This window comes from Calypte anna, chromosome 4A (genome assembly GCF_003957555.1).
Source record: "Calypte anna isolate BGI_N300 chromosome 4A, bCalAnn1_v1.p, whole genome shotgun sequence".
Classification (NCBI taxonomy): Eukaryota; Metazoa; Chordata; class Aves; order Apodiformes; family Trochilidae; genus Calypte; species Calypte anna.
Window position 1 is genome coordinate 23,761,390 of NC_044248.1, and position 27,475 is coordinate 23,788,864.

Below are 27,475 nucleotides of genomic sequence, written 5' to 3' on the forward strand. Positions count from 1 at the left end.
AATAATTAAAGAGAAGAAGAAATAAAAGAAATCCTTTAAAATGAAAACTGAGAAACGGAATTTAACAAATAGAGAAAAGAGAGAATAATTAAAAATAAACAACCCACAAGAGAGGAAGAAGTCTCCATCTTCTCTGCGTGTTGTCCTTTTGGATTTTCCCTGTCTTGCAATTGAAAATGTGTATTAGACTGTTTCTGTAGCTCTGTACATAGAAGTATGTGTATGTAATAATGAAGTAAGTGACAGCATTCCTAAGTACTATATCAGTTACATATAATGCAAAATAAAAGGAAATGAATTCTGTGCATATGCTGCAACTTATATTCACATTACAGAATCTTTACAGCCTATGTTTTACACATACTTTTGTAAGAACTAGATACCACATAGATTAATTGCAGTTCAAATACTTCTTTGAAGTTAATTCACCCGCTACGATGCTGCAGAACGCTTGGAAAATATTCAGATTTTCTATGTCCTCCAAACAATTGGGAGTTTTCATTAAATCACTGCTGTGGCTTTTACTGGTACCAAAAGCTTTGCCAGTTAAAGGTTAGTACATCACAGTCCATATACAGTCCATCAGACACCCCTGTTCACAGCGACAATTATAAAAAATGAGACTCACCTATAAAGTAGGACAGCAGTATTGCCAGCAGCACTGACACCCCTACAGCACAGAGTGCAGTACATTTCCAGCTACAGTACTTCGAAGACTTCTTGAATTTAAAAGCACTTCTGGATAGAGTGTTCCTAGGTAGTGGCCGAGTAGGAGGGGAATAAACGGAGCCGGATGCCATTGTGTACCCTGGCGTTGCAGTACTGAACAGCGGTGTGGTCCCTGTTCCTGTTTTGAATAGGAAATGCCTGTGGAAGAAAGAGTGTATGGTAAAGTATAAAAGTTAATAAAGCTGGAGCACAGGCAATCATACCTCTTCTGTTTGATGTTGCTTATGTTTCAAATAGCTAACAACATCCAACCTACAAAGGGTCATAGAAGCTATACTTGTCACGACACTCACACATACAAGAGGCACTTTCCCTTGAAGGAAAGAGCAAAAACCATCAAACATTAGTAATTCACTGGAATCCAGACAGGAAACAGAACTACCCAGAATATGGTATAGTAGGGAGGAGGTCTTGAAGATTTTATCCAATAAGTAGGGACGGACTTTCTGCTGCTGTTTATTTTTGTTGGCTTCCGCTACATACATACAGGGAACTCCATTAAAAAGTCAATAATGAGCAATCTGACTTTAGCCCACACTACTTATCACAGCTTTCCTGGGTTAAGTACAAAGAAAACAGCAATCTCTCAGATACAAAATTTTGGCAACTTTGCCAAAATTAGTCAGTTAAAAGATTTTTTTGTGTTTGTGTGTGCCCCAAATACTTAGTTTACTAACTCATATCTCCTAGCACATAATCTTACCATAACGAGATCTGATTATGGATAGAGGGGCTAGCTACAGCCTGGGAAGTACTCTAAAAATATATATATTTAGTAAGTGCTCAAAAAGAACCACAGCCAGCAACAGAAAAGCAAAGCCAAAATTAAGACACACTTGGTGAGTTACCAGTAAACTTAATTTTGTTTAATTAAAATTTCTAAAGGAAATAGTTCCTGAGCCTATCTACAGTACAATCCTTTAACTGCAGTTCATGCAAACATAATTACTGAGGAAGAGCCTCTAAGCACGGCATATACTACCTGGGTTTTTTTCCCTGATGTATGTATACAGCTCTATGAAAAACAAAACCTCACCCAAAGGTCTTTGCACCAGGGGTTTTTACACCACTCTGTGATGTTCACAACTCTGTAGTGTAAGGCTTGGCCTTACCTTAGGATTTCAAAAATGAAGACCTAAAAATAAAAGAACACCGTGAAGAATTTTGAACTTACCAAGCGCACGAACAGCTAAATAGAACTGGAGATGTGTCTGCATTTTTTAGTAGGCAAGAGACACTCATGAATTGCTGATACCCAGGTCCTCCTGAAGCCAAGTGCATGCCTACACTGTGTTTGCCTACTGCATGCCATTTCTAGTATGGCTCAGAGGATCTAGCAAGCTGGGAGCTAGCTGTGGAGGGGAAAGCCCTCTGGTTACCACATGGCACTGTTGACTCCTTCTTAGCTGATGGGACTTTCATAGAATCATAGAATCATAGAATCATAGAATCCTAGGGGTTGGAAGGGACCTCGAAAGATCATCTAGTCCAACCCCCCCTGCCAGAGCAGGGCCACCTAGAGTACATCGCGCAGGAACGTGTCCAAGCGGGTTTTGAATGTCTCCAGTGAAGGAGACTCCACAACCTCCCTGGGCAGCCTGTTCCAGGGCTCTGTCACTCTTACAGTAAAAAAATTTTTTCGAATATTCAACTTGAACCTCCTATGCTCCAATTTACACCCATTACCCCTTGTCCTATCACTGGTAATCACTGAGAAAAGCCTAACTCCATCTCCCTGACACTCGCTCCTTACATATTTGAAAACATTAATGAGGTCACCCCTCAGTCTCCTTTTCTCCAAACTAAAGAGACCCAGCTCCCTCAGCCTTTCCTCATAAGGGAGATGTTCCACTCCCTTAATCATCTTCGTAGCTCTGCGCTGGACTCTTTCAAGCACTTCCCTGTCCTTCTTGAACTGAGGGGCCCAGAACTGGACACAATACTCCAGGTGCGGCCTCACTAATGCAGAATAGAGGGGGAGGAGAACCTCTCTTGACCTACTAACCACACCTGGATCCTTAGATCCTTGCATGGTAATGGAGCAACCTGTACAGGTATAGTGGCTTCCCCAGAAATGTGCTGTAGAGATACTAGAAATTAATTTGCCCCACTGTAGCCTGAGAAAAATACCAGCAGATGATAAACAAGGTTTGTTATTTGCAGGTGATTTTTCTATGGAAGGTTAACAGATGGAACTAGAACATCTTGGCATAAGCCATCTCATTGAAAGGATTTGCATTACAAACATGATCCCATGAAATATGCTACATAGCATAACAATATTAAGCTTGCTGACAGTAACAACAGGATGATACTCACTAGATCTACTGATGCACAACAGCATATCCCAATTTTTCTTCACTTCTGAGCTCAGAGGATTACCAATGATTTAAACTGAAAGAGCCCTTGTGGTTTAAATCCTTTATAAAAAGGTACTTCATTAAAAGTTGACATTTTCTAGGCAGAAAACACCAAATAAGAACTAGCCCTATGGAAAAAATGTTTTACACCTTACAACATCATTACTTTGATTTTAGAAACTCAAAGGAGCATGTATATGTATGAAGTCCTGATAAACTGTCTTATCCACTTGTTCTTCACTTCTCTTTCATTTTGTGCTACATATGATAAATACTATGGTATGAATCTGGGTATATTTCATAAACATTATCTACATGTATCTTTAAAAAATGCCAAACACAAAGGTGGCTGTTTCCCTCTCAAAGTGCAATGTGTACTGTTTTGGGGGGCGGAAGAGAAGCCATACAGTAGATATAGTAATAATATTCCTATACACCAGCTTCCATGTCAGGAATAAGCTGCCTGACCAACAGATAATTTTCACATCCTCCTGCTCTCACTGTTAGGCTCAACAGGCTAAAAATGGAAACTGGTATTATACAAGCACTTGAATGGAACTCCATATACTCTAAGATTTAACAAAATAATGCAACAGCAGCCTCTGACATTTTATTTTGCTTCTCTGAGAAAGAGAGAGCTGAGCTTTGGTACAGCACAGTATGCTAGAAACTGTAATCCATATTCTCAGAGCCTTTGAGTAGTTAATCCTATCGATAAACCTGGAAGATGGCTGCATATCTAGGGTGGTGTGAGCTGCCATAGCTCTGACACTCTGACAGTCCGCCCCAGGCATCAAGGCAATGAGAGAAAACTTCTTTTTTTTTTTTAATGTGAATTCAGCAGTGTGTAGTCTTAGGCAGCACACAGCATGACTCTTCCCTTTAGATATTTCTCCTTTGCTTTGAATGCCATGAATACAACACCAGAGTGGTCACATCGGCTGGCTGGCCAATGCTGAGGGAAAAGTAACGACAGAAAACCCATCCTGGCATCTTCCTCTGCGTTAAGAAAATGTGTTAGGTTCTCTCTATTCCTAATGAGTGGCATTTCTAACAAAGTTGTCAGAGACTCTCCTGCTACATTAACTCCAAGTGATAAGTATTTAAAGTGTAACACTATCAGACTTGCACATCTTGTCTGCCTCACTAAGCCATGCCAAAAAGTGTTCCTATGAGACGCTCAGAAGGATATGGTAACTGACAACAAATCCAGGCTGCTTCCAGATAATGCTGACATTCTTATGCTTCTGAAACATAATCTATCCACAAATGATTTTAATTACGCATATATCCATTTCCCTGTCTTTTCAAACCATAGAACTCAAATTGCTAATTTCTTAAGACTAAACTGTTTGCACTACTTTACCAGGCACTGACTTACTGGCCATTACACCATGTTTTAGCTCAGAGGGAGCTTATATCATCTGCAGTAGTCTATCTTCCATTCAAAATTGATCATCTAACAAGTGCTTGCTAGATCTTCATGTAAGCAGCACTTTTAATAATTCATTAAGCTTTAGAGTACAAAAATCCAGTGAATTATGCTAATATTTTACAAGAAAAGCTAACTCTGTTTTTATTAAATAATTCAATTCAATCTTTAAACCAAGTAATCTTGTACTTTTATGTTTATTCAATGTATGTTTCTGTCTCCTTATTCAATATATGCTTCTGTTAGAAGTATGGCTAATCTTAACATCTTAGGAGAAATGAATTCTCTACCTAACAAGTCTAAATGACAGAACAGTAGCAAAATAGAAAATTATCTTATAAACTAATCCTTGTATGCAAAGACAGCTGGCGAGTCCCCTTATTTCACAAATAGCTGACATTTTACTTTAAAGGACGGAAATACAGCATCAAAAACCTCAAGGATGTCAACTCAGAAAACAAAAGCATATGAATAAAAGTAAAATAATAATGCTTTTAATGTAACACAGTACTCTCTGAGCACCAAGTGCTGGTGTGCACCTGCTGACGTGCCGACGGTTTTCTTCTTCCTCAACCGTTTAGTGGGGAAGGATTCATATCAAGTAAGATTTTCTCTGTGCAGCCACTTCCTTTGTGGAAAATAAATTTTGAACACCCTTTACTAAGTTCAGTAATGGGAAACAGGAGGGGAAAAAAAGTGGTAAACCCCCCCCACGGGTTGGGCAGAAAAGTGAAGCTAACTGAAAACTGTGTTAGAGGAAAGGAGATAAGATTATCAAAATATTCAATGGCAGTAAGGCTCAGGCCATACGACCAAATACTTTTGGTACCAGAGAGGCAGGTGTCCAGCAGCAGAAATGTGGTTTAGAATAATTTTTTTTACAAAAAATATATTTGACAAAATCTTTTGACCGCAGTTGAGAAGCAAAAGGCTACTATGCTTCAAAGAATGAAATATGACACCATGTCTGGAAAGCCTGAAGCTCCAGACTGCCAGAAGCAGAAATATTATACAGGTAAACTATCACCAAGCAAAAAGGAGTATCCTACATTATTTTTAAAGAGATTGTGTCACAATGTATTAAAAGTCACGCAGGACTTAAAAAAATTCATACTAAATATCAAAGTGTAAATAAGGGCCAGGCAAATTTTATTGAACTTCTCCTGGTACATGTGAATACGCATGACGTATTATCACCTCACCAATGAGATTTAAAAACAGCTGTTATTTTGTGCAATGTTATTATTTAGATGATGACTGCTGTCACAAAAAAAAAGATACTGCTAAAAAAAATGCTACTGCTAAAAAAAAAATATATTGCTAAGCATTTTGCATATACAACAATAAAACACTCCTAACCTTAAGAGCTACAATACCACTAATGCAGAAGAAAACTGTATGCTTACAAAATCTAAATCCCTCCCTCCATCTGAAGTCTCTGAATCTTTGGTGCTACCATAGAGCACGAGCACCTGAAAAATCTGAAGCAGAACAAATCTATTAATTTGGCCATGTTTCTTAACAGAGAGATTCCACTATGATCTATAACAAAAGTCACAATGCCCTCAGAGTACGGGTTTTCTTATAGCACTTTCTCCTCAAAGCAGTCTGGTCAAGCCCATGGCAGTGTTAATGATATGTGGTTCTTCAGATCCTTAGAGACCACCACAGGAAAAACAGCTGCAACACTCAGAAGACTGCATTATAAAAGACATTCAATGTTAGGAACTGTTCCTGACCTGGACGTTTGAAGAAGATCTCTGTCTAAAAAACAGTGCAAGGCTAAGATTCTAGCAAGCACATGCAGTACAATAAGCAAGTTTTGTGGAGAAGGATAATACTTGAGAGAGAATGTGCAAAATCTGTACCTGTAACCAAATAAAGAGAAATGGGAATTATCACAGCAGGGCAGAACACCAGGACAATACCCTATCTGAGCATGGTTGGTACTGCATGAATGGAGGGGATGGACACCCTTACAGTCTACTTATTCAGTAACAGAACACTCTTTCTTTAATCAGTCCAACGCTCATCTTCTCACTGATGTCTTGTGGCATTTTGTTCTCTAGGCTAAACATGCATTGTGTCAAAATGTATTTTCTTCTGTAAATTTCAATTTAAATTCAACTGATTGTTCCCTTGTTCTTGTATAATGAGTATGTACTGTTTGCCCTGCAGTATATAAAGACAAATTTTTAATATTATTAGTTTGATTCATTTTATTGCTAGGGTAGAACATGCAAAAGTATTAAAAGTAATTGCCTAAATTAAAAAAGCAAAATTTAGGGCCTTTATGGGTCAGGCAAAGGCAATTATGGAGTTAAAGAAAGCTGTTTTCAGATACCTGTTGTTTCAGTGCTGATTATAACAAAACTGACATTTAGGAGACAACAGAATAGAAAGTGACTTGAGGACAGATGGAAAAGGAAAGAAAAACTGACCTTAATATTTTGCATATTTGTTCCTTTCATCCCTAGGTTTCAAGAGGCTCCCAGATATTTAAATATATCCCTGACTCTCTGAATATTGCTTCATGCACATAACAAGTCCACAAATCTGTTACATTTGACTCATCTGGTCTCCTTGCAATTTGAGGAAAACCATGGACATTTTAGCAGTTATTAGAATAGAGGACCAGTGGTTTGCTCTGTAGGCTAACACTGTACTTCACTTGACTCCTCCAGACAAGGCAACAGCATTGTCTTTTTTAATCACAGATTAAATACTTTATGAAATGAGCACATCAATTTTTATATTGTAGCTGTGTAGCACAGTTTAATCTTCCCCCCAAACCCAACTCAAATTGGCAATCATCTAACTCTAATAAAAATTATCTATATGCCTCTAAGGAATGTTGAATCTGTGGACATCATTATATGAATTAAGACATTTGTAAGTAAACCCAGGTAAATGGTCTTTTCCATTCTGTTACAGTCCTCCATCCCTTACCCTGGATTCACTCCAAGGCACAAAGGGCTAATATCTACACCTAGAATTCCTAGGTGTATATCTAATAATCTAGGTGAATATCTAATTCCTAGAATTAGGAACACATCAATCATATGACCAATCAAGAGGCAGAAAAAACATCTACTGAATCCACCTTGAGTGAATACAAGTTGAGAAAAACATAAATTTTACTGAATTTATGTTCTGGTGACATATTTACCCCTCAGGACAAATACTTCAGTAGACATAACTTCTCTGCTCAGAAGCTACTCAGAAGTGCTACTAATTATTATGTGTAATATAATGACATTATTGAATTTCCAGGACTAAAAACTGTAATTATTCTATGTCATAGGGAATACAGCTGTGATGACTAGTCACCTGAATTAAAAAGAAAGTACCAGTTTCTGTCCAAAAATGGTGCAGATTCAAAATGTAACTCTCTGGAGACATCAGCCATCAGTAACTCTGCTTCACTTCACAGAAGTGTAATGTAAAGTTTGGCAGCACCATGAGGCCAATGTAGGCAAGCAAGTTGAAAGGGTAGCTGTAGTTTTACCTTTTTATTTTTTTGATGGTTCAAAGGGTAAGGCAAAAGTCAGGCAGAACAGACTTGTGAGGTGTGGGATCTCTCATTCCATACCTCAAATACCTCACCACTGACACACGCACAGAGACTGAGTGCCTAGTGAAGATCTAGCATATTATTCACCATTTCCATACAAAGAAATAAATTAATCTTAACAATGTAACTTCAAGAGAGGATGAATATATCCAGCTGCAGCTATTTTAGTTTGCTCCAACTTCTCTCATTTAGGCTTTTTTCTCTCTCTTTGACTTCCCTTAATGCAAACCAGCTGAATTTTTCCCTCTTGGGAACAGGTTATCATGCTTCTTGTTTGTTTACAAAACCCCTACCAGATACATTAACTGTCAGAATGAGAAGAAAACCAGTGTGGAAAAAACAGTGGTCTGAGATGGCAATCAGTCCTTGCACTGCATCTACCGACTGGTGTGCTCTCTCTCTGCTGACAGACACTATTCATGCTGGATTGAACTGGATTCTCTGAGTGAGACCACAACCCTCACCTGCCACTTGACATTAGAGAGCTCTGCCTGGTTTGCTAATGGATAGATCACATCAATAAATCTGATTCCTTGCACTAAGTTGAGGAAGCAGATGGAAAGAGAAGATTAATCTCTGCCAACTGCATCGTAGGGAAGATGTAAAAGATAACAGAAATTACTGGCTAGGTCTCATATGAACTCTGGTTCACTGATGCATGAGATCAGCTTTCCCAGTAGGCTCCGGAAGGAATTGGATTTTTGTTTCTCTGTGAGCACTTTATGCCTGTCTTCATCTTCTGTTAACATTCTTCTGAGATGAAACCTTGTAGCTGGTGGTGTTTGCCCTCAGCACAGGCTTATGTCTGACTTCCACAGAACCATATGGCTGCATTTAACGTAAGTTAAATCCAAGTAAAGTAAGTAAATCCAAGACAGTGAAGAAACTACACTATGCTGTGAATTTGTCTCAGTTTATTTTCTGTGCAGAATCACAATCATAAAATTGCTTAGGAAGAGATAAAAGTGAATTTCTGCTTCCTCAGAGCCAATATTAATACTATCATAATCCTGGAAAAAGCTTCAAGATCACATCAGATCTAAAGATGATCAAAGTCTGGGGGAAAGGAAGAAAGAGATCTATTATCCATACGCAAATACAGGGGAAACATCTGTGGGAACTGGAGATAAGCCTCTTCTAACAGCTTATTCAAATGTTTCAGTACAACACTTTACATATGGTAACTCTTGAATTTGGGTGGGTTTACACTGACGACCCACTTTCTTTACAAACTGAAGACTGAAAGTCAATAAAGAAAAATGTACCACTAGGGCTGTCAGCGCCTTCCTTACTGCTTGTCTGCTCTTTCACAGCTGGCCCCTGGAAGATTAACGCTCCCCTGCTGGCTGCTGCTGGAGAAAGACTGAAGAAGTTCAGCACTGCAACTGAAGCTTCAAACAGCAATTCAGACATGAAGCCTCCTAATCTGCTGCAAAAACCACCAGGACACCATGACTTGAAGGACCAGATAGTGACAAAGCCCTCAAACTTCCTCTGTTTAGGTGTGCTAGAGTAAGTCTCTTCCTCTGCAATGCACCTGCCTTCTTAGTGGTGTAAGAAAGAACTGAATGCTACAGCATGCAGAGGTTACCTGTAAATGTTCACCTTTATCTTCCTACAAGTTCAGATTCAGGCTACAAGCTCTCTTCCCCGAAGGAGTTAATTTCCACAATATGTAAACACATGCCTAGGATCAAAAGAACCAGTTTAGTCAGCAGGCTTTCCTTCCATCTAGGTTACAGTAAGTGACTTGGCTCTGGATATTGTTGGTGATACATCTGAAGGAAGCAAAGTTGGAGTGAACCTGACAGCCCCTTAGTGCACTTTCTGATACTGACAGTGTTCATGCCCTTCCAGTTCTCCTCCATCTGAGGAAGGGAGAGCAGAGGAAAGCATCTGAGTTTTGCAGTGAAGACTGGAAATGCTCATGTGAGCAGTAAGAATTTATATTACAATTCTGTATATTGTTCTCTGCTCTTCTGGAATTACATCCCTACCAAGACAGAGATAAAAAAGAGAGAAGGTTGTCTCCAAGATGAAGTATTCTAATCTTGGCCAGTTCCTGTCTTGAATATTGAATACACTAGGCTATCCAGGGAGAAAATCAAAGTAGTAAGGTAGGGCTCAAGTACTCCTCCAGTCTCTTTTATTATCCTTGCCGCCTTCATAAAGCTGAACGAGACCAATTACTCTAAATGGCTCAAAAGGCACATGGAGACAATTTAAAAACGCAAATGTGGTTTAAGAGAGACTCAGAGCTGCATTATTTATCAAAACATTAATTCAGGAGTTGGAACAAAGGTTGAAATTTTTTCTGCAGCTGCAAGACCTGACTGAACTACCAGACATTTTAAAAGGAGATAAAACCAGAGGGAAGTTGAAGAAGTGAAGTATTATTTTGTCAGTGACTGATAGGATTTGATTCTGCTGCAAGCAGGCGCAAGTTTCCGTCATAATGGATCTGTGAACCTTAGCTCACTTATTGATGTCCACAGTTGTGGTTCTCTTACAATTCAGAGTCCATGATAACCTTTGATGAACTCTGCGTTGCCACTACTGCACTACCCAGCAGTCTCTCAAACAGCCAGATTCATCTCACTACAGTGACAGCCCAGTCATAACCTCTAAGTTACAGCCACTACCACCAACATGGCAACTCTGCATGTGCACGTAATGCAAGTGTCATTCCCATTTTCCAGTCCTTGCTGTTCCTTGGTGAAAACTTGTACACTACACTTTCATACACTCTCATATGCAACGCACTAAGACTTGTAGACTTGAGAGACCACCATTCAGGAATTCAACAAGACAGAGGACTACACCTTGTCCCCAGAAGAGGGTAATGCTTTTCCTTTAGCGGTACTCATTTCTACAAATGCTTTTTTGGAGCTGGACTTCCCTTGGTACAACCAATATTATCAGAGATGCTGGATACTAGCAGTATACAGTCATCCAGCTCTTTGCTTTGCCATGATGTTTGGTATTGTTTTCTCATCTGCCTGAATGCAACAGAAAGAATCTCCAGAAAGAATCTCCTGTTAAAATTTCTTTCTGGTTCAACTTGTGCTGTGCATACTGGGCTGGCAGGCTGGACTGCAGCCATGGAAAGAGGTTAGCTTTTAACTTTGTTAGTTTTGTGTGTAACTTTCTGGTGCTGACATTTTTTTGCTAAAGTGGTTTTTTTTTTGTTTAACTTGCAATTTTTTTCAGCAAGTCTGAAAGTACTTCAGAGATCACGCTGAAAGGCTTCTTACCAGCACAGGCCATCACAGATAAAAAAAACTTTGGTCTGATTCTTAATGGCTTCTGTCACTCGTAGAGCATACACCAGCAGCCAAGGTTTCTCACCACCCTCAGTCAGACCTACAGGTGATGAGGTGCACACTACTCAAAGGGATTTCACAAGTAATCACGAGCAGTAAAGGACACAGAAGAATCTTGGTTTTCATTGCAACTTTTTGGTCTTTAGCATTTTCTCTAAGTCCTACCTGTGCCCAGTTTTTTTCAGTTTTCTCCTTTCCACTCTGCACACCTGGCTTCTTCCACTCTTGAATTTAAATCACTATGCCCTTATGAAAACCTGACCTCCTCTAAACTCAGCTGTCTTCAAATTTGCTCCCCAACAGATGTAAAAAAATCCCCAATATCCTTGCAAAGAACTCTTGTTCAGATACAACAGGAAGTATTCAAACTCCAACCCTACAAAAATATGATACTTTCAGAAAATTAGACAATTCTCTTGAATTAGAAAATGCTTGGAAGCTTTAGGTATAAGAAATATAAATACAATCATCCACTGATGGCGAATCTTACCTTATTTTTTTCAAATTTCGTCATCTAGATAACTTGGGGAGAGGACTACAAAGTCAGGTAAAAGAAAAAAAAAAAGACTTTTTACTGCAAACTAAGCTGATTTGTCAGCATCTACACTAACATATGTTTACATAATAGAGAAAAGAATAGTGGTTTCCAAGTAAAGCAAACAATACAAACCACTGAAATACTCTGAGATTTCCAGCTGTCTTATGATAACTAATGTACTGTGCACAAATCTCTTGAAGCTATAAACAACTATTCTTTAGGTCTAGGCCTATGAATCATTAGAATTTCTATGCAAAATGTCTATTTTTATTATCATTATTAACACTAAAATTGTCAGATTCATTAGATTAATATCTGCTCCATCAGCCATACAAACTTAGAAATAGTATATCATAATGTGACACACGCGTGACATGAAAACAAAGAAACAAATAAATATATAATGATTCTAGCTGTGACACACTATGTTTGTGAGGCTGATAAACAGAATCTTCATGCTGATAGCATGTTGTAGTCTCAAATCTATTATGCTTTGGAAATGATGTGTTATTATCTCTGGACAACTTTCACACTAGGAGATGATTCCTGCTAGCATAATTCTGAAAATGAAGGGATTATAAACAAGATAAATTTCATTGTATTGTTACCTGAATTAGTAACAACTAACAGGAATGTCATATAATTTAGTATATTTGCCAAAATACTTGCATTTGGTGGTCCCATTACAAACATATGTAGCATAAACCAGGCATGGTTCTACTAACTCTATTTCAGCAATTATGCATCTATTGTATGATAATCAGTCTACAGGGACCAATAATACTTGGTTTTTTTCTTCTATAATACAGTATGCTTACATTACTTTAAAGATAGTATATTAGATTCTTCCAGTAAATATCTGCAATATCTTGGAGTTTGTTGATAATGATTAAGTAACTGAACTTAACATACCATTCTTTCCCTGATCTTGATTTTAATTTGTGGCTAAGTGGAAGTGAAAGACTTCTTGGAACAGGAAGCAGATCAATGTACACTGTCAATATATTTTACAGTTTAATTAGCTATAAATGGGGAAATGCATATCTCATTTAATAAAATAGCACCTTATCCCTTTTATAATGGTAAGAGTTACAAATAGCATAGCAGAAATTTGGATATACAGCTCAAATTTTTACTATAGTATAAGCAATAAAAAAAAAGGAAAGGTAAATTTATGATTCAAAATTCTTTACCAAAACTTAGCATAGTGTGCTGATTAACAGGCTGGAACTGATTAGAAATGATATTGCTTTGTCAGGGCTATTTTTTTGTATGGATCAGAACCAAACTATACTGATTTGGCATAATAAAGTTCAAGTACAAGACAAAGCTACGTAGATATGGAACAGTTTTATAATATAAATTTTATTTAAATTAATTGAAATATTTACTTATATGGAATTCCCTATTTCCAGGTATATATTTATCAACAGTTCTGATTTCAAAGTAGCTTATGAAAAATATTACAGATTATAATTCTTAACTTCTTCGATTGTTCATTCGTTATAGTACATTAACATGTCATAATATGTCTAAAACAAACATTTGCTAAGTAGTAAATACATTGCAAACTAAGATCTGGCAAAGGTGTAAGCATGCAAATAATTTATAATAGCTTGTAGAATGAGGCCATAGAGATTTAATACAACTTGAATTGCACTCTTATTTAAAGTCCATTCCAATCCAAACCATTCTATGATTATATGATTATCTTCTTAAGATACAAAGATGAGGAAGTCTGTCCCAGGTGTTTTTTACTAATGTAACCAATTTTAAAAAAAAAAACACCACATTTTGTCTTCTGTGTCAACAGTTAGCATCATGCAAACACTTAGAGTCACATACCCATAACTGCTATCGTGATATGTTGGAGATAACACATCCATCTCTATAAGGTTGTCATGACCATTTGCAAGGACTGCTTGATTTCCTAATTCTCTACACACAAAGATACAAAAAGATGAAATTAGAGTGGCAATTTCAAATTAAGGAAAGGGATGACCCTACAAATAGAATATACTAATTCTGTTTTGTAACTTTGGTCTTCCACAGATGTACAAAACAACAACTGCATTTTGAATGTGGGATTTATCTCCCTTTAGTGCTGTCCTCTGAACTATGTGCTGGATTATAGCTTTTAGACATGGTGCTATAAGGCTACTGCTAGGTAGTCACTACCCTTTGGTTATCCCTTATTTATGTGCAAGTCCTTGAATAAATTCCTAGCTACTGCCTGTGGCAGGACAGGCTTAAAGACTGAAAAGTGCATAGTGGGGGATGTTGTTTACTTGATGAGGCTGGACCAGAGATGAAGTAATAAAAGTGAACTGAGACTACTAAAAGACAGTCTCTTGCTGGCTATCTGGCATAGCCAGTCAGCCAGAAAATATGCAGTGAGTGGAGATTTCATATTCTGCAAATGACACTGCACAGCAGTAGAGGAGGGAAAGGAAGGACGACAGAATCTGGCTCTCTCAGGGAATGGCAAAAAATTAAGGGGGAGAAAGAAAGCTAGGTGTTATTGTTTGGTTTAGAGCTGCATATTTCTTTTGTCCTATCTAAAGCAGGAAAAGATTAGTTTTGGAAAAAAACCCAAAAAATGGGTCCATGTTTGCTTCAATGGCTGCTTATCTTTGAAGGGCAGAATAATAAACTCAAGGAATACTGTGCTAATACTACTGAATTCTGGACTGTTAGTGCTTGCCTAAAAGACAGGGGACAAAATTCATACTGTTGTCAAATTGCAAGTATTCATGGTGACAGCAAGGGATTTTTGAGCAGGAAGGATGCCAAAAAGATCAAACAAAAGTCTAAAGTAAGACATTACTGACACCAAGGGAAGCTTATAAGCATATGGGCCCAGTGTGCTAGGATTCCAAAACAGATGCTTGGTGAGCACCAGACTGCATGAGAATGTCAAAAGAAAACAGAACCTTTTTATTCAACTTTAGCTTTTGAAAACAATACTGATTGTTTGACATAATGCACGTGTGTATATACTGGCTATAATTATGGCATGTCAATCCTTAATGCATCCATGCTCCCAGCAATCTGCAGAGTCCTGCTTCCTCAAATTGCAGACCAGCAATGTGGCATCCCCACAGCGATACATGGGGTCTTCAGCAGCACAGCACTTGAACTCCATCCCTGGTTTCTGCCTTAATTTTGTACCCTGTCTTATCAATATAAGCAACATGTCTATTCAAGTCCATGTGTGAAAACCTGGAAGACTTAAAGAATGGAACACTTTTGAATTTGATTAGACCAGGCACTGTTTCAGTGGGTGGAATGTGTAAAATAGCTGCTTTGAGCAGACTTTAACCTCCAGCAACACTGTGCTTTTGCAGACAATCAATCAGCCTCTACACAAATTGAATTAAGGCTTCAGTGGAAACTATCAACAACCTTTCCACACCTTAATCAATACTGAAGGCGCTAGCTTCATTGGCAATCCACCCCAATAGAAACATATGGGTATGTTGTCACACTTTATGAGTTTCTAAAATCTTTGCAATCTAAAATTAAGTTTGGATCATGCTTGCAGAATGGTTTTGAAGGAACACATTCTAGTAACTTTTTTCTGAACCACTTCTCAGGTATTCCAGTATTTTAATTAAATCCTTAGGAATGCTGAAGTATTTTCCAGCCAAGTATTTCCTCAAGAAGTTCCCTCTTCTCAGTGAAATTCATATATAAAGAAGTGAATACAGTAGTGTTCCTACCCACTCTTTTTTAAATTAAAAGTTGGGGGTAAGAGAATAGGAAGCAGTATCAGCATAGACTATGAAGAACATGTTCTACAAAAAATCCACAGCCCATCATACAAAACACAGCCATTTGTCAAAAAATGAGGTGTTGCATAACGTAAATCAAGTAAGAAAAGCAAAGTTCTTCTTTGATTCAGTGGTGTTAGCGCAGACTCTGAGTAAAGTTATGTAACAATCTCAGAGATTTATTCCTTGACTGCAATATGTAAATTTTCCCTTGCTGACAAAGTTATCCTAGACAATCATTGCCTAAAATTAATGAAATATTGTATGAGAAATGCACTACAACAGGCTTACTTTTATCAACAAATTTATAAATTCTAACATAATTTTTCTCTGCATACCTCTAACATACATAATTTATTGTGCATTAGAAATATTCTGCAATTTCAAATACTTAACAGAGAAAGCATTTAAAATGGTTTACTAATCATTTAAAAATCAGTAACTTAGATCCTTTTAGAATCCAAAGCCATGAGAATGTAACTAATGATCCTGATGCTCAAGAACTACTTACTAAAACTAGTAGGTGAATAAAAGCTTAAAAGACAATTGATAATTAAAAAACTTACTACTATTTAGTTATATAATTTTAACTTAGAATATGTGGACACCTGACATGCAATCATGCATTTGCATTATTTTGGGTGTTCAACCTATAATTCAAAAAACAAAATGGAAAGTCTTTCAATATAGTCCTGCTTTTTTATTTCTTCAAAAATTAATATTGTCCTGTGGTGCTGGCTTCTCCTGCAGATTTATTGCTTTTGCAGCTTAGCCTAATACACAGTAGGCTGGGGAAGAGTCAAATGGTACAGTTCATTATATGTCCAATGAATCAGTCCTGCAGTCTGCAAGAACTCATTGGGAAGTATTTTCTTACTATCTTGCTTCAAAAAAAAATGTAGATTTTCATTAGCCCCAGTAGCATGAAGACCATTTCTGCCATTGCTGAGTAACCTTATTGTCATTATAAGATGGCACCAAAGAGGAAAGAAACTCTCACGTAATCCAACTTACAGTCTTAGGCCCTGATAAAAGTTTAAACAGAATCTTCTTATATTAAAAACCTCATAAATTAGAATTTCTGTTGGACATTTTTGGTCTATTCATCTAATTCATCTATTTAACCAGTAACAGCCATGCTTTACAGAAAAGTGTGAACTCTACACAGAGCCAAACTGCAGAATATTTTACGAAATATACAACTGAATATATATGAAATATCTATTTCAAAGTCACCTCCATTACTACTGCAAAATGATAGGGACTAAAACCTCCCTCAGGTGATGCAAATACATTCCTCTCACCTACATGTACATAGACAAAACCAGCCTTTTCACTCTCCAGCTATACATGACAGCAAGTTGTATGTCTTTTTTATGCCACCCATCACCCATGTGAGCCTACAGAGATAGAAAGATAGTTATGTACATATGCTGACATTCACATCCTGTACCTCTAAATTGCCGTTATCTAAGTCAGATGAAAGAAAAAATAGGGGGAAAAAAAGGCTGACTATAAGTGTAAGCTAAAATATTGCCAAGGATGAAATAAACTTTCTTTTAGACTGAGAAAAGGATGAAGGAAGAGACCTATCACAAAGTTGTGAATATAGTTGAAACTAAGCCTAGGAATCACACTCAGTAGGGAACCTTAACCAAAAAGGGAAAAAATCAATGACAAATAAGATGGGTTCCTCACCTCCAGAGTTCCAACCAAGTGAGACTATTAGAGAAACTACAGTAGGGCTCTGTCAGTTTTTGTGTGAGTTTTTCACTCTTTTCAGCTCATTTGAACACTCAAATATCTGTAGCTTTTCATCAGGAACATTTAAAAGATGAAAAGACTCTACTTGGCAAAAAAATATTTGCTCCAGGTTGGAAGCAGTACTTTCTTTCAAGTCCCACATTTTTTTTCATCATAAACAGACTAAAATATATACAACAACACAAGCAGACATCAAACACCTTACCTGTCTGCTGAAGATTAACCTGTGTCTGGAAAATGTCAAACACCTCATTCCCACTATAAACTCATTTATACTCTAAGAATACTCTTAACGTACTAAACTGTCTGAGAATGATGATGAAATGCCTTCAGTGAAATCCTCTTTCACAGTGTCTATGTCTCATAAGCAGTAAAAAGAAGGTCCGAGAAAACTAAAAAAAGGCATAGCTGTTCCCAACAGCCTGACAGAAGCATTACCTGAAACATCTACGGGGACAAAACTACCCAGTGTAGAATCTTAAGGTCATGCAAGTTTTATATTATTCAAAACCAGTTGGACTATCTCTACTGTGCTACACAACAGTAGAGAGTAGAGAAATACAACAGTATTTCAGTTCAAATAATGAACTGAAGGCATTTTGTTCACATATTCAGGAATTACTGTCAGCTTCAATATAGTTATAAATGCTCAGTTTGATGACTAAATTGGAATATTATGGCTTTCATTAATCAAAAAATTAGTGCTGATTGAGTGTTACATGGGTACTAATTAATCACTGTAGGTAAATTCAGCTCTGTGCTAGTAAGTCCTATACAATTTTTTAATAGATCATTCTGAATCTAAAGAAGCTAGCATCACCCGCTATATTAGTGGTTTCTTTCCTAGAGCCAGTTACCAATTCTAGAAGACAAAAAAGAATGAGAACAAATTTAGTATTATACCAGAACTGAGTTCTTTCATCTCACCAAAGCCCAGACAACTTTAAGAAGCACTTAGCCTCACATGGATATTTCTTTAAAGGGCCCAAGTCTAAGACTTAAAAAAATGTACTGAAACTTCCTTGACATTTGATCTTTATGACAGTATATATTTGACCCATGACATATCTCACCAGCAAGGCAAGAAATTTCTTCAAGTAGTCAAAAGTGCAGATTATGAACAGGAAGGAAAATGTTTGTCTGGAAAAATTATTATACTGAGTCCAATTACTCTGTACTCTGCAACAGGCACAGTAAGAGAAAAGAGTCACTGTAGATTTGGGAGGGAAGATAGGTTTTATAGCACTGAAAAGTTTTCTGTTTTGTTTGCTGAATATGGGGAAGTATTAGCTACTGGTCATCCTCTGCCACGTTGCATGTTTTCTTTAGAAGTGCCCCAGTCTGTAGGAGTAGCTAAGTAATTACCTGCTTTCCAGTGGCGCATTACTGCCAAGGACCCAGCTGTCCTGCAGCTGGACTGACTCAGGTGTGGTTTGCAGCTCGGCGGGCAAAGCAGCCGGCGGGGCCGGACTCTGATTCCTCCTATTTGTCAGTGAGTTTCTGTTAAGTGAGGTGATGGATGGGTGATGCTGTGCTGAATGTTGCTTGTGAGAAGGTGGCAAAGGCTGCAGGGTCGACTGGCCTTGGTTATTTGGAGGTTGTTCTAAGAAGAAAGAAAATTAAAGTTTGTTATTGACTGTCTTAGCATTTGCTACAACCAAAGCAGAACGAGAACTTCAATATAATCCTATCATCTAATATATTTGCATATTATTCTATTAGCAGACATTCTGTGACATTCAAGTTTACCCTTGATACACAAAGTTCTAATTAATATACAACAGATGGTAAAATTGCTTTTGGTTTTAATTTGTTTCAGGTTTTTTCCTTATTTTTTTTTTTTTAAAATCTGGTTTTATTAACACCTACAGAAAATAGCATCTGACAGATCCCCTAATGTGCCTTTAGATTTCAGCTTTTTTTAACACACCAACCCTGAAATTAAATGGGTAATTTCAGTAGAACACAAAGGTTTTCAAAATGCATATAATCCCTATAATTATTTAATGGAGTTTTTTAAGCTTTATTTAACTGCAATAAATTATTACAAGCTAGTTGTGAAACAGCAGTAGACTAGTTTAGTGCATTTCAAATAAGGCAGATCTGCACTATGATCTGCTAATAGATGCTAAGTATTTTTTAGCAGAAGGTCACTCTGTGAAGCAGATGTTGCTTCATGGATATTTAACAGACTGAATCACATCTGATTACAACGTCAGAAGACTCATATACTTAATGACCGTCACATCCATTAGAACACACACAGAACAGATTTTCCAATTTCACACTGCAATATAACTACAGTTTGAGGTAAGTCACAGGTAATCAGAGCCATCAGAAGAAAAGGGAAATATTTTTTTACTTAATCAAAGCACATAACACCCCATAAGTTTAAAAGCTGAACCTCAAAACAACAAAACCAATAAGCAAATACCTCAATCAACGCTCTGTAAAATCAGTAGTAAATCAGTCATAAATTGAAGACAAACCTTGCCATACAACACAATGATCACAAAATTAAAGAAACGCAAGACACTTATTTATCATGATGTAGCAATGAATGATGACACTTAAAACCGTAACACTTAACAATATGCAATTCAAATTGCAAATCCTTTCCTGATGTGGTAGAACGTACTTAATAATATAAATTCAAGTCCTAAGTGGAGCAGAAGGTACAGGAGCTGCACTTTGCTCACAGTGTAAATGCTTTCACGTAGCTTTTAAATTAGTTGCTTGATCTTCATAAGCAATTCCCTCTCTGGAACTGCTTATGACTGCCAATTGTAACAAACCCAATAATAATACCTTGGTACAAATAATAGAGAAGCATTTCTGTTGAAACAGATGTTTCCAGTAACTGTGAAGTGCCTACTATAAAAATAACAGTGAGTATTTTCTCATGTCATGAGCATGAGAATGTTAAGGAATAGACGTGCTAAGTTTAAACAGAAAATCCAGCTTTCGGAATAATTTCCTTTCTGAGAACCCTAATCTCCTTTCCAGTTATGTTGTGTGGTCACAGAATCAGCCAGGTTAGAAAGGACCTCTGAGATCATCAAGTCCAACCCTTGATCCACTACCACTGTGGTTCCCAGCCCATGGCACTCAGTGCCACATCAGTCTCTTCTTAAAAACCTCCAGGGACAGAGAATCCACCACCTCCCTGGGCAGCCCATTCCAATGTCTGATGACCCTCTCTGTAAAGAATTTTTTCCTAATATCTAACCTAAACCTCCCCTGGCAGAACTTAAGTCCATGCCCTCTTGTCTTACTGATGGCTGCCTGGGAGAAGAGACTGACCACCCCTGGCTACACCCTCCTTTCAGGGAGTTGTAGAGAGTGATGAGGTCTCCCCTGAGCCTCCTCTTCTCCAGGCTGAACACCCCCAGCTCCCTCAGCCCTTCCTCACAGGACTTGTGCTGGATCCCTTCACGGCCTCCTTGCTCTTCTCTGGACCTGCTCCAGCACCTCAATCTCCTTCCTGAACTGAGGGGCCCAGAACTGGACACAGGACTCAAGCTGTGGCCTCACCAGGGCTGAGTACAGGGGCAGAATCCCTTCCCTGGACCTGCTGGCCACACTGTTCCTGATCCAGGCCAGGATGCCATTGGCCTTCTTGGCCACCTGGGCACACTGCTGGCTCATGTTCAGCTTCCTGTCAATCCAGACTCCCAGGTCCCTTTCTGCCTGGCTGCTCTCCACTCTGTGCCCAGCCTGGAGCTCCCCATGGGGTTGTTGTGGCCAAAGTGCAGGACCCGGCACTTGGCCGCGTTGAACCTCATCCCGTTGGAATCAGCCCAACTCTCCAGTCTGTCCAGGTCCCTCTGCAGAGCCCTCCTGCCTTCCAGCTGATCCACACTGCTTCCCAACTTAGTGTTGTCTGTGAATTTGCTAATTGTGGACTCAATCCCCTCATCTAAATCATCAATGAAGATATTAAACAGAACTGGGCCCAGCACTGATCCCTGGGGGACACCATGGGGGAGAGGCTGCCAATTGGGTGCATCAATGCATTTTTGTCACAAACAACATTAATGCTGTTGTTAAAATAATTACAGCATTTATATTGCCAACTAGGTTTTCAGCACCAAATCCCAAGTACATTCATGAAAAATTACCTTCCAGGAAGGATACAGCTCATCAGCTTTGTCTTCCCCAACAATGACACAGAGGGTGCCAACTGCACATGTTCGGAGTCACTATCAAAGGCCTCAAGCCACATTTACATAAGTGGGCTAATAGGAAGTTTAACAGACTAACACTAGAGGAGACTTCTTGCCCATGTCTAGTTAAATTATTTCTTACTTAACATTATAAGCTATTTATCAGCTGGCACAGAATTAACTGTGGCCCTATGTTGTGTAATATAGAGGTATATGTGTATATATAAATATATGGTACATATACATATGTATAAATATATATGTATACATGATTAATTACAAAACATAAAAAACCACATTATTTTAAATCAGATAAATTACTTAATCAAAATTGTCCTAAAGACCTGATTTTTTTTCTTTGTAATTCCCTTCTGTGATTTCCCTACCTGCCTGTTGAACAGCATTGCCATGATCAGTGCAACACTGTCCTGTTAGGTTCCTACCATCTGAAATGTTTTCCTGACATTTCTCCATTAATTTCTCTTCTCATTTAACAACGCAGCTGAAATCTTTTAATCTATACTTTTCAGTACTAAAGATCTTGCACCAATCTCTGCTAATACCAAAGCAGAGGAAAAAAAAATGTTTTTTTCTTTCATGCAGGAGGGCCTGAGTAAGGGAGACTAACGCCAGACCTGCAGGCTTGTCTCAAGTAGATTTCAGACCCTCCCACACACTCTACCAGCAAGATGGAAAGTGAAGATTCTGTAAAGGATATTCCTGCACTCCCTAATGAACTCATGGAACTACTAAGAACACCAAAATGCTAGGGAAGTGAAATTGTATTCCTCAGCCCACAGGCCAGCTACTCAGGCCACTCTTAAGGATTTAGATTGTTCCCTCATATATTTACTATCAACCTACAAAGCCCTTCTGCTCTATAACACATAAACATTACTGACACTGAAACTACTGAGCAACATATAAAATAAATTAAGAGTTGTGGGATGATCTTGTAACCATAAGGCTCAGACTCGAAGGGAGCTAGAAGAGCACAGCAAGTGCAACTTTGCAAAGATCACATGTCCTCAAAACCCACTGTCTCTCTCTATAGGATGCTGCCAAACGACATTTTCTAGCATCCAAAGGTGACTTGAGTTGGCAGGGAATTGACAGCCCACACAGAATTAGAAATGCCTGAAAAATCTGGAAAGATTTATTCCTCTTTTAATTGTGCAAGAGCTACAGGTAGAATAGACACTAACAGGATTAGATTTTCCATAAATCAACAGAAATAAAATCTATATGCCTCTAAATTTGCTCAGACATGTATTGTCGTTCTGAATGAGATATCATAGAAGACTACTCTTTTGATCTTTTCTTCAACCTGCTAGATTTCCTGAATCCACAGCTCTTTTGATTGCCAAGCAATTTCTAACAGACTTCAATCTCACACCACTGATTTGTGAGGAAGATACCATCATTACAATAGTCATGTTCTGAATGCTGTTTGTAACCTGCAGTCAGATTTCCTTTTTTATGTCTCTTTTAGAGGAGCTAAAAGCTAAAGAAAAACTTTCTCTATTACTGCAACTTTCACACACAGCTATCACTCATAGGTAGCAATTAAGCCTCTTGGCAGCCCTGTGACATTACGAAAATATTTTCATTGTACATGCAGAGAAACTGAGGCACAGATGCAAGTCATTCACACAGGTCTGAGAAATCATCATTAAAGCCAGAAAAAGCACTGGAATTTTGTTTCTTAGGAATGAGGAACTAATAAAGACAGTGGGAATTCCATGATACAGATATATGCTTTATGACTTCTGCAATACTGGAGACTGCTCTAGGTGAAGATACACCTGCAAGTGGCATGACAGCCAGTACTGAGACCCTGTTACTCCTCCTTCCTCTCTATCAATGAGCTTGTTTGGAAATTGGAATCCTACAGGGAACCAGTTCTTACCTCGGTTAGGGAAAAAATTAGCAGTCCTGGGACTTGGCCTGGTCCCTTACACAGAAATTTGCTTTTTAAAGACTATCACAAAGAAGAAAACATGTTCAAATTTGACAAAGCGCAATCCTGTTGAAATACTTACAAACTTGCAGGAAGCTAGAGTTGCTCTAAATTGGATTTTAAATGCTATTCTAATTGATTTACTCTAAATGGAAATGTCTGGCTCACACTGAAAATAAGCATATATAGATACAGGTGGGCTTATGTCCAAAACTGGTAAGTTTTAGTTAAAACATTCCTGTTCAGTTTAGACCTTAATGACCACAGAGCAATCCAATGCATCTTACAGAGAAGATTTCTGCTGAAAGAAATGAATGCAAATTGGCCCAGCAACCAGGCTGTACATTCAGATACAACAAAAAAAGTCCCACATTCTTTAGGCATTTGCTGCATAAGTCAGAATCAGATAATTACGCATGCGAACATATGTACAGAACTCTGAAAAGTGACATGAAATTGGGCAGAAAGCTGTCTTACTACAGCTATATGAATTTTTCAAAACATACTTAAATTGTTATTCACCCTAGGGAACCACAGTGAAGCAAAGCAGCCATTTCAATTCTAGAGGTAAATTATATGTACTCTGTAGCCTTTCACAAAACCTTTTCCCCTTTTATTTTTTCACAAGTAATTTCCATTTAACTATTTTTATCATTTAATTGTTGAGGAATTTGACCGGCACATGAAAGAATTCAGAAAAATACATATGTGAAAGTAAAAAGTAAGAAGAGAGACATTTATGATAACCACTGCTGCTTGGGAGGATGGGGTTAATTCAGAAGGAAAAAAGCAGACCAAGTATCTATGAAAAAGAATAATTTGTGGCACATTTTGTGTGATAGTCTTTCTTCAACAGACAGATCTCTGAGACCTGTTAGCTAGCTACTCATCAAAGAAAAGATAGTGATTTCCATTTGATAAGGATAAGGCTTTTTAATAGTATCTAATTAACATTAACTTTGAGTTTCCATGACAAACACAAAAGCAAAGACTTCCATTATGATATAAACATTTCAAATGTGAACATAATGTAATTCAATACCTATGTCTGTGAGAGTCAGACTCCTTCTAGTCAGCTTTCTCTTTTTTTCTTCTCTCTCTAAAAGGGTTTCTGCCATGTTAAAGCAAACTTCCACAATATATACCAGAAGTTAGCAGTTGGAGTAAACTGCTTTAGAAAACTGGTAGTGAAAAAGATAACCTCTCATTTCCAGGACACTGGTCGCTGATTTTCTAGCCCCTGACAACTACCAGTCAGATCGAATTTCTCTAACTGGTTTAATATCCTCAATAAAGGACTTTGATGGACTTGAAAATTTACCTAATTGACACGTCCAAAAGTACTGTAAGCAGAAGTGAGATTTATCTTGGAAATCCCTGCAAACTAAAGGCACTGGGTTTTATGGCTAAATTATTTCCAGGGCTCCCACAGGAGTTTGTTTTTTTTTTTCTTTCAAGTCCCTCCTTACATCACGGTAAGACAGGCTACCTGAAGTGCTATGGCCAGGGCTTCGGTGATTTTGCAGGCAAGTAACACCATTCCCTCCACAAGACTGTGGTCTGGGAAGCCCCTTTCACGAGCACTGTATTTAATCAATGAAAACAAAAAGAAAGTTATGGGTTTAGAGAAAAAAGTGTGCATTTAAGTGTTCATCTGTAATTAGGCAGATCTGTCTCTCAAATGAAACACTGCTTCAGTGCACTTTTTCTGCCAGGATGTGCAAGACTCTAAGTTTCTTTTCTGATCATTTACTACAAGCTACAGTGGCAATCCAAGATAATTTGCTCTATTTGCTCATTCTGTGGTTAATCTCAAGTATTTGTTTCATCTTATCCATGTCCAAATTGTCTCTGTCCTGCCAACTGCTTTAAGGATGTAAACACCACACTCAGCCCAAGGAATGAGGTGACAGAGTGCCTAGCACTACAGGAGAGCCCTTTCACTTGGATTTGTTGTCAGCCTGCACTAATCCTTTTTGCTTGCTTTACAATTAATGGACATAAAGATAGAAACTGAATTAACCCACAGCTGCTGCTGCTGCTGCTGACCTCCTCTTGAATCATTCTGTGCTTCTGTGCCAGCTACAGTGGTGACAAGAATGTGGAGAACTGACAGGGACACTTTGATCAAGATATGCATCATGTGGGGGTGTGAGTATACCATTATAATGTAAAATGGGAAAAAATACAAGTAGCTTGATCAAAGTGGGCCAATGTTTGTCTTCTCATCAGTACACTGCCTGTAGGGGCTTACAACCTGTCAAACTACCTGGGTGTGAGAAACCACCAGCAAATTTAACTGCAGAGTATTCTCTGAAAGATTGCCTTACTTATACATCCAAAGTTTGGAAGCAATTTTATTCACGTTATACATTTTTTATTAATATCAACATTATTTCATGAGGACTTCAGCTGTGAAAGGTAAAAAAGACATAAGTGATGGTGGAGTAACTCAAAATGGTCTCAAGGTGCTCACATAGTAAGGGTCTAATGTCTACCAGACAAGAAAGGGGCAGCAGGAGCTCCCTGAAGGGCAGCAGTAGAGTTACTAGCATATAACATTGGTATTTAAACCCCAAAGTACATGTTAAAGATTGCCTGTATCCTATTATGTAAGGGAATGGCTCTTTACCAGTTAAATATACTTTGGAGGACAAGGAAATGAGCCATTCACAAGAAATGCAATCCTTAAGAACTGAAGAAAAATGCCTTTCAGTTGTGTCTTTCAGATGTGCTACCTAGAGGAGTGTTACTTCAGGTTAAAGGTACACCTTAATTTTGTCTTACCATTCTACCTCCATTTAGCAAGATATTTCCCCTCAACAACTTCATACTGATAACATCTGTGCATGCTTAGCTGGGTTTTATAATTCAGTTCTCCATAATATTTTAGAAATCTTACTGCAGCAAACAGAAACAATTAGTGACTAACTACCATTTTCACAAAATTTTTCTGAAGCATAAGAACTGAACTTTAAGCTTCCTTGAAAGGCAGAATTCTTTTGTCCCTGGTACTCTTAGCATAAAGAAGATAAAAAGCTATATAATCTATATGATATGTGATCCTGTGAAGATAGAAAAAATAACTTTCTATTTTATGGCATTTACTTTGAAAATCTGATTAAGATAGATGTCTCTAGTTTGTAATTCTTCAATGTCATGTTGTCATAGTTCCCATCAGCAAGATGCTTTAAAGGCTTTCAATTAATATTGCATGCCAGAACTGAAATTACATCCTTTGTCGTTTAGTTCTTAATGGAGCAAGTGATATCTATCAAGTAGTGTTTTATGAAGCATATGTGATTTTTATTACAGGCTGTTTTCACAAATCTTCTCCAGGTTTCATAAAGACTGTTCATGGTTCACAACAAATATGTCCTGAATTCAAAATCAGGTCAACTCTCAACTGCAAAATAAAAAATGGATTTTTTCAGTGAAGTTTACTGATAGAACAAACCCCCTTCCATAATTTAAATCTGTATGTAAACATCTTAATTAGCAAAACATACGTATTAACGTAAGCCCCTCAACTCTGCATAAAAACTATATAGTAAGAAAACCCCAAACAGCAACAGCAGATGTAATCATGTATTATTTTCACAAGTAATGTGCTATGTTTGCCAATCTTTTAAGCATCTTAATTTTTAAAATGGATGTGACACAGAAGAATTAGAAGATGCAGCATTGCCCCGTAATCCGAGTACAAGAGAGATTTTCATTTGCAGTGTACATCTTTGTAAAGCAAGATCCATATGGTTAAACTTCAATTTACTGGAATGCAGATAGCTTGGGGCAGTTGAGAAGGAATCTCAGGCCTGGTTATTTTTGGTCAGCCTGCCATTTAGCTAAAAAAGTG

At 37.9% G+C, this 27,475-nt stretch overlaps 1 protein-coding gene across 1 annotated transcript in view; it reads right to left on the minus strand.

Moving 5' to 3' along the window:
* Positions 1 to 27,475, minus strand: part of TENM3 (teneurin transmembrane protein 3) — a 404,704-nt gene that overhangs the window by 112,660 nt on the left and 264,569 nt on the right. The window contains exons 5-7 of the mRNA XM_030449605.1: positions 18,859 to 19,096; positions 13,802 to 13,894; positions 629 to 867 (exon numbers count right to left, since the gene is read on the minus strand). Of these exons, the coding sequence (XP_030305465.1) occupies positions 629 to 867; positions 13,802 to 13,894; positions 18,859 to 19,096 (570 nt within the window). The remainder of the gene's footprint in view (positions 1 to 628; positions 868 to 13,801; positions 13,895 to 18,858; positions 19,097 to 27,475) is intronic.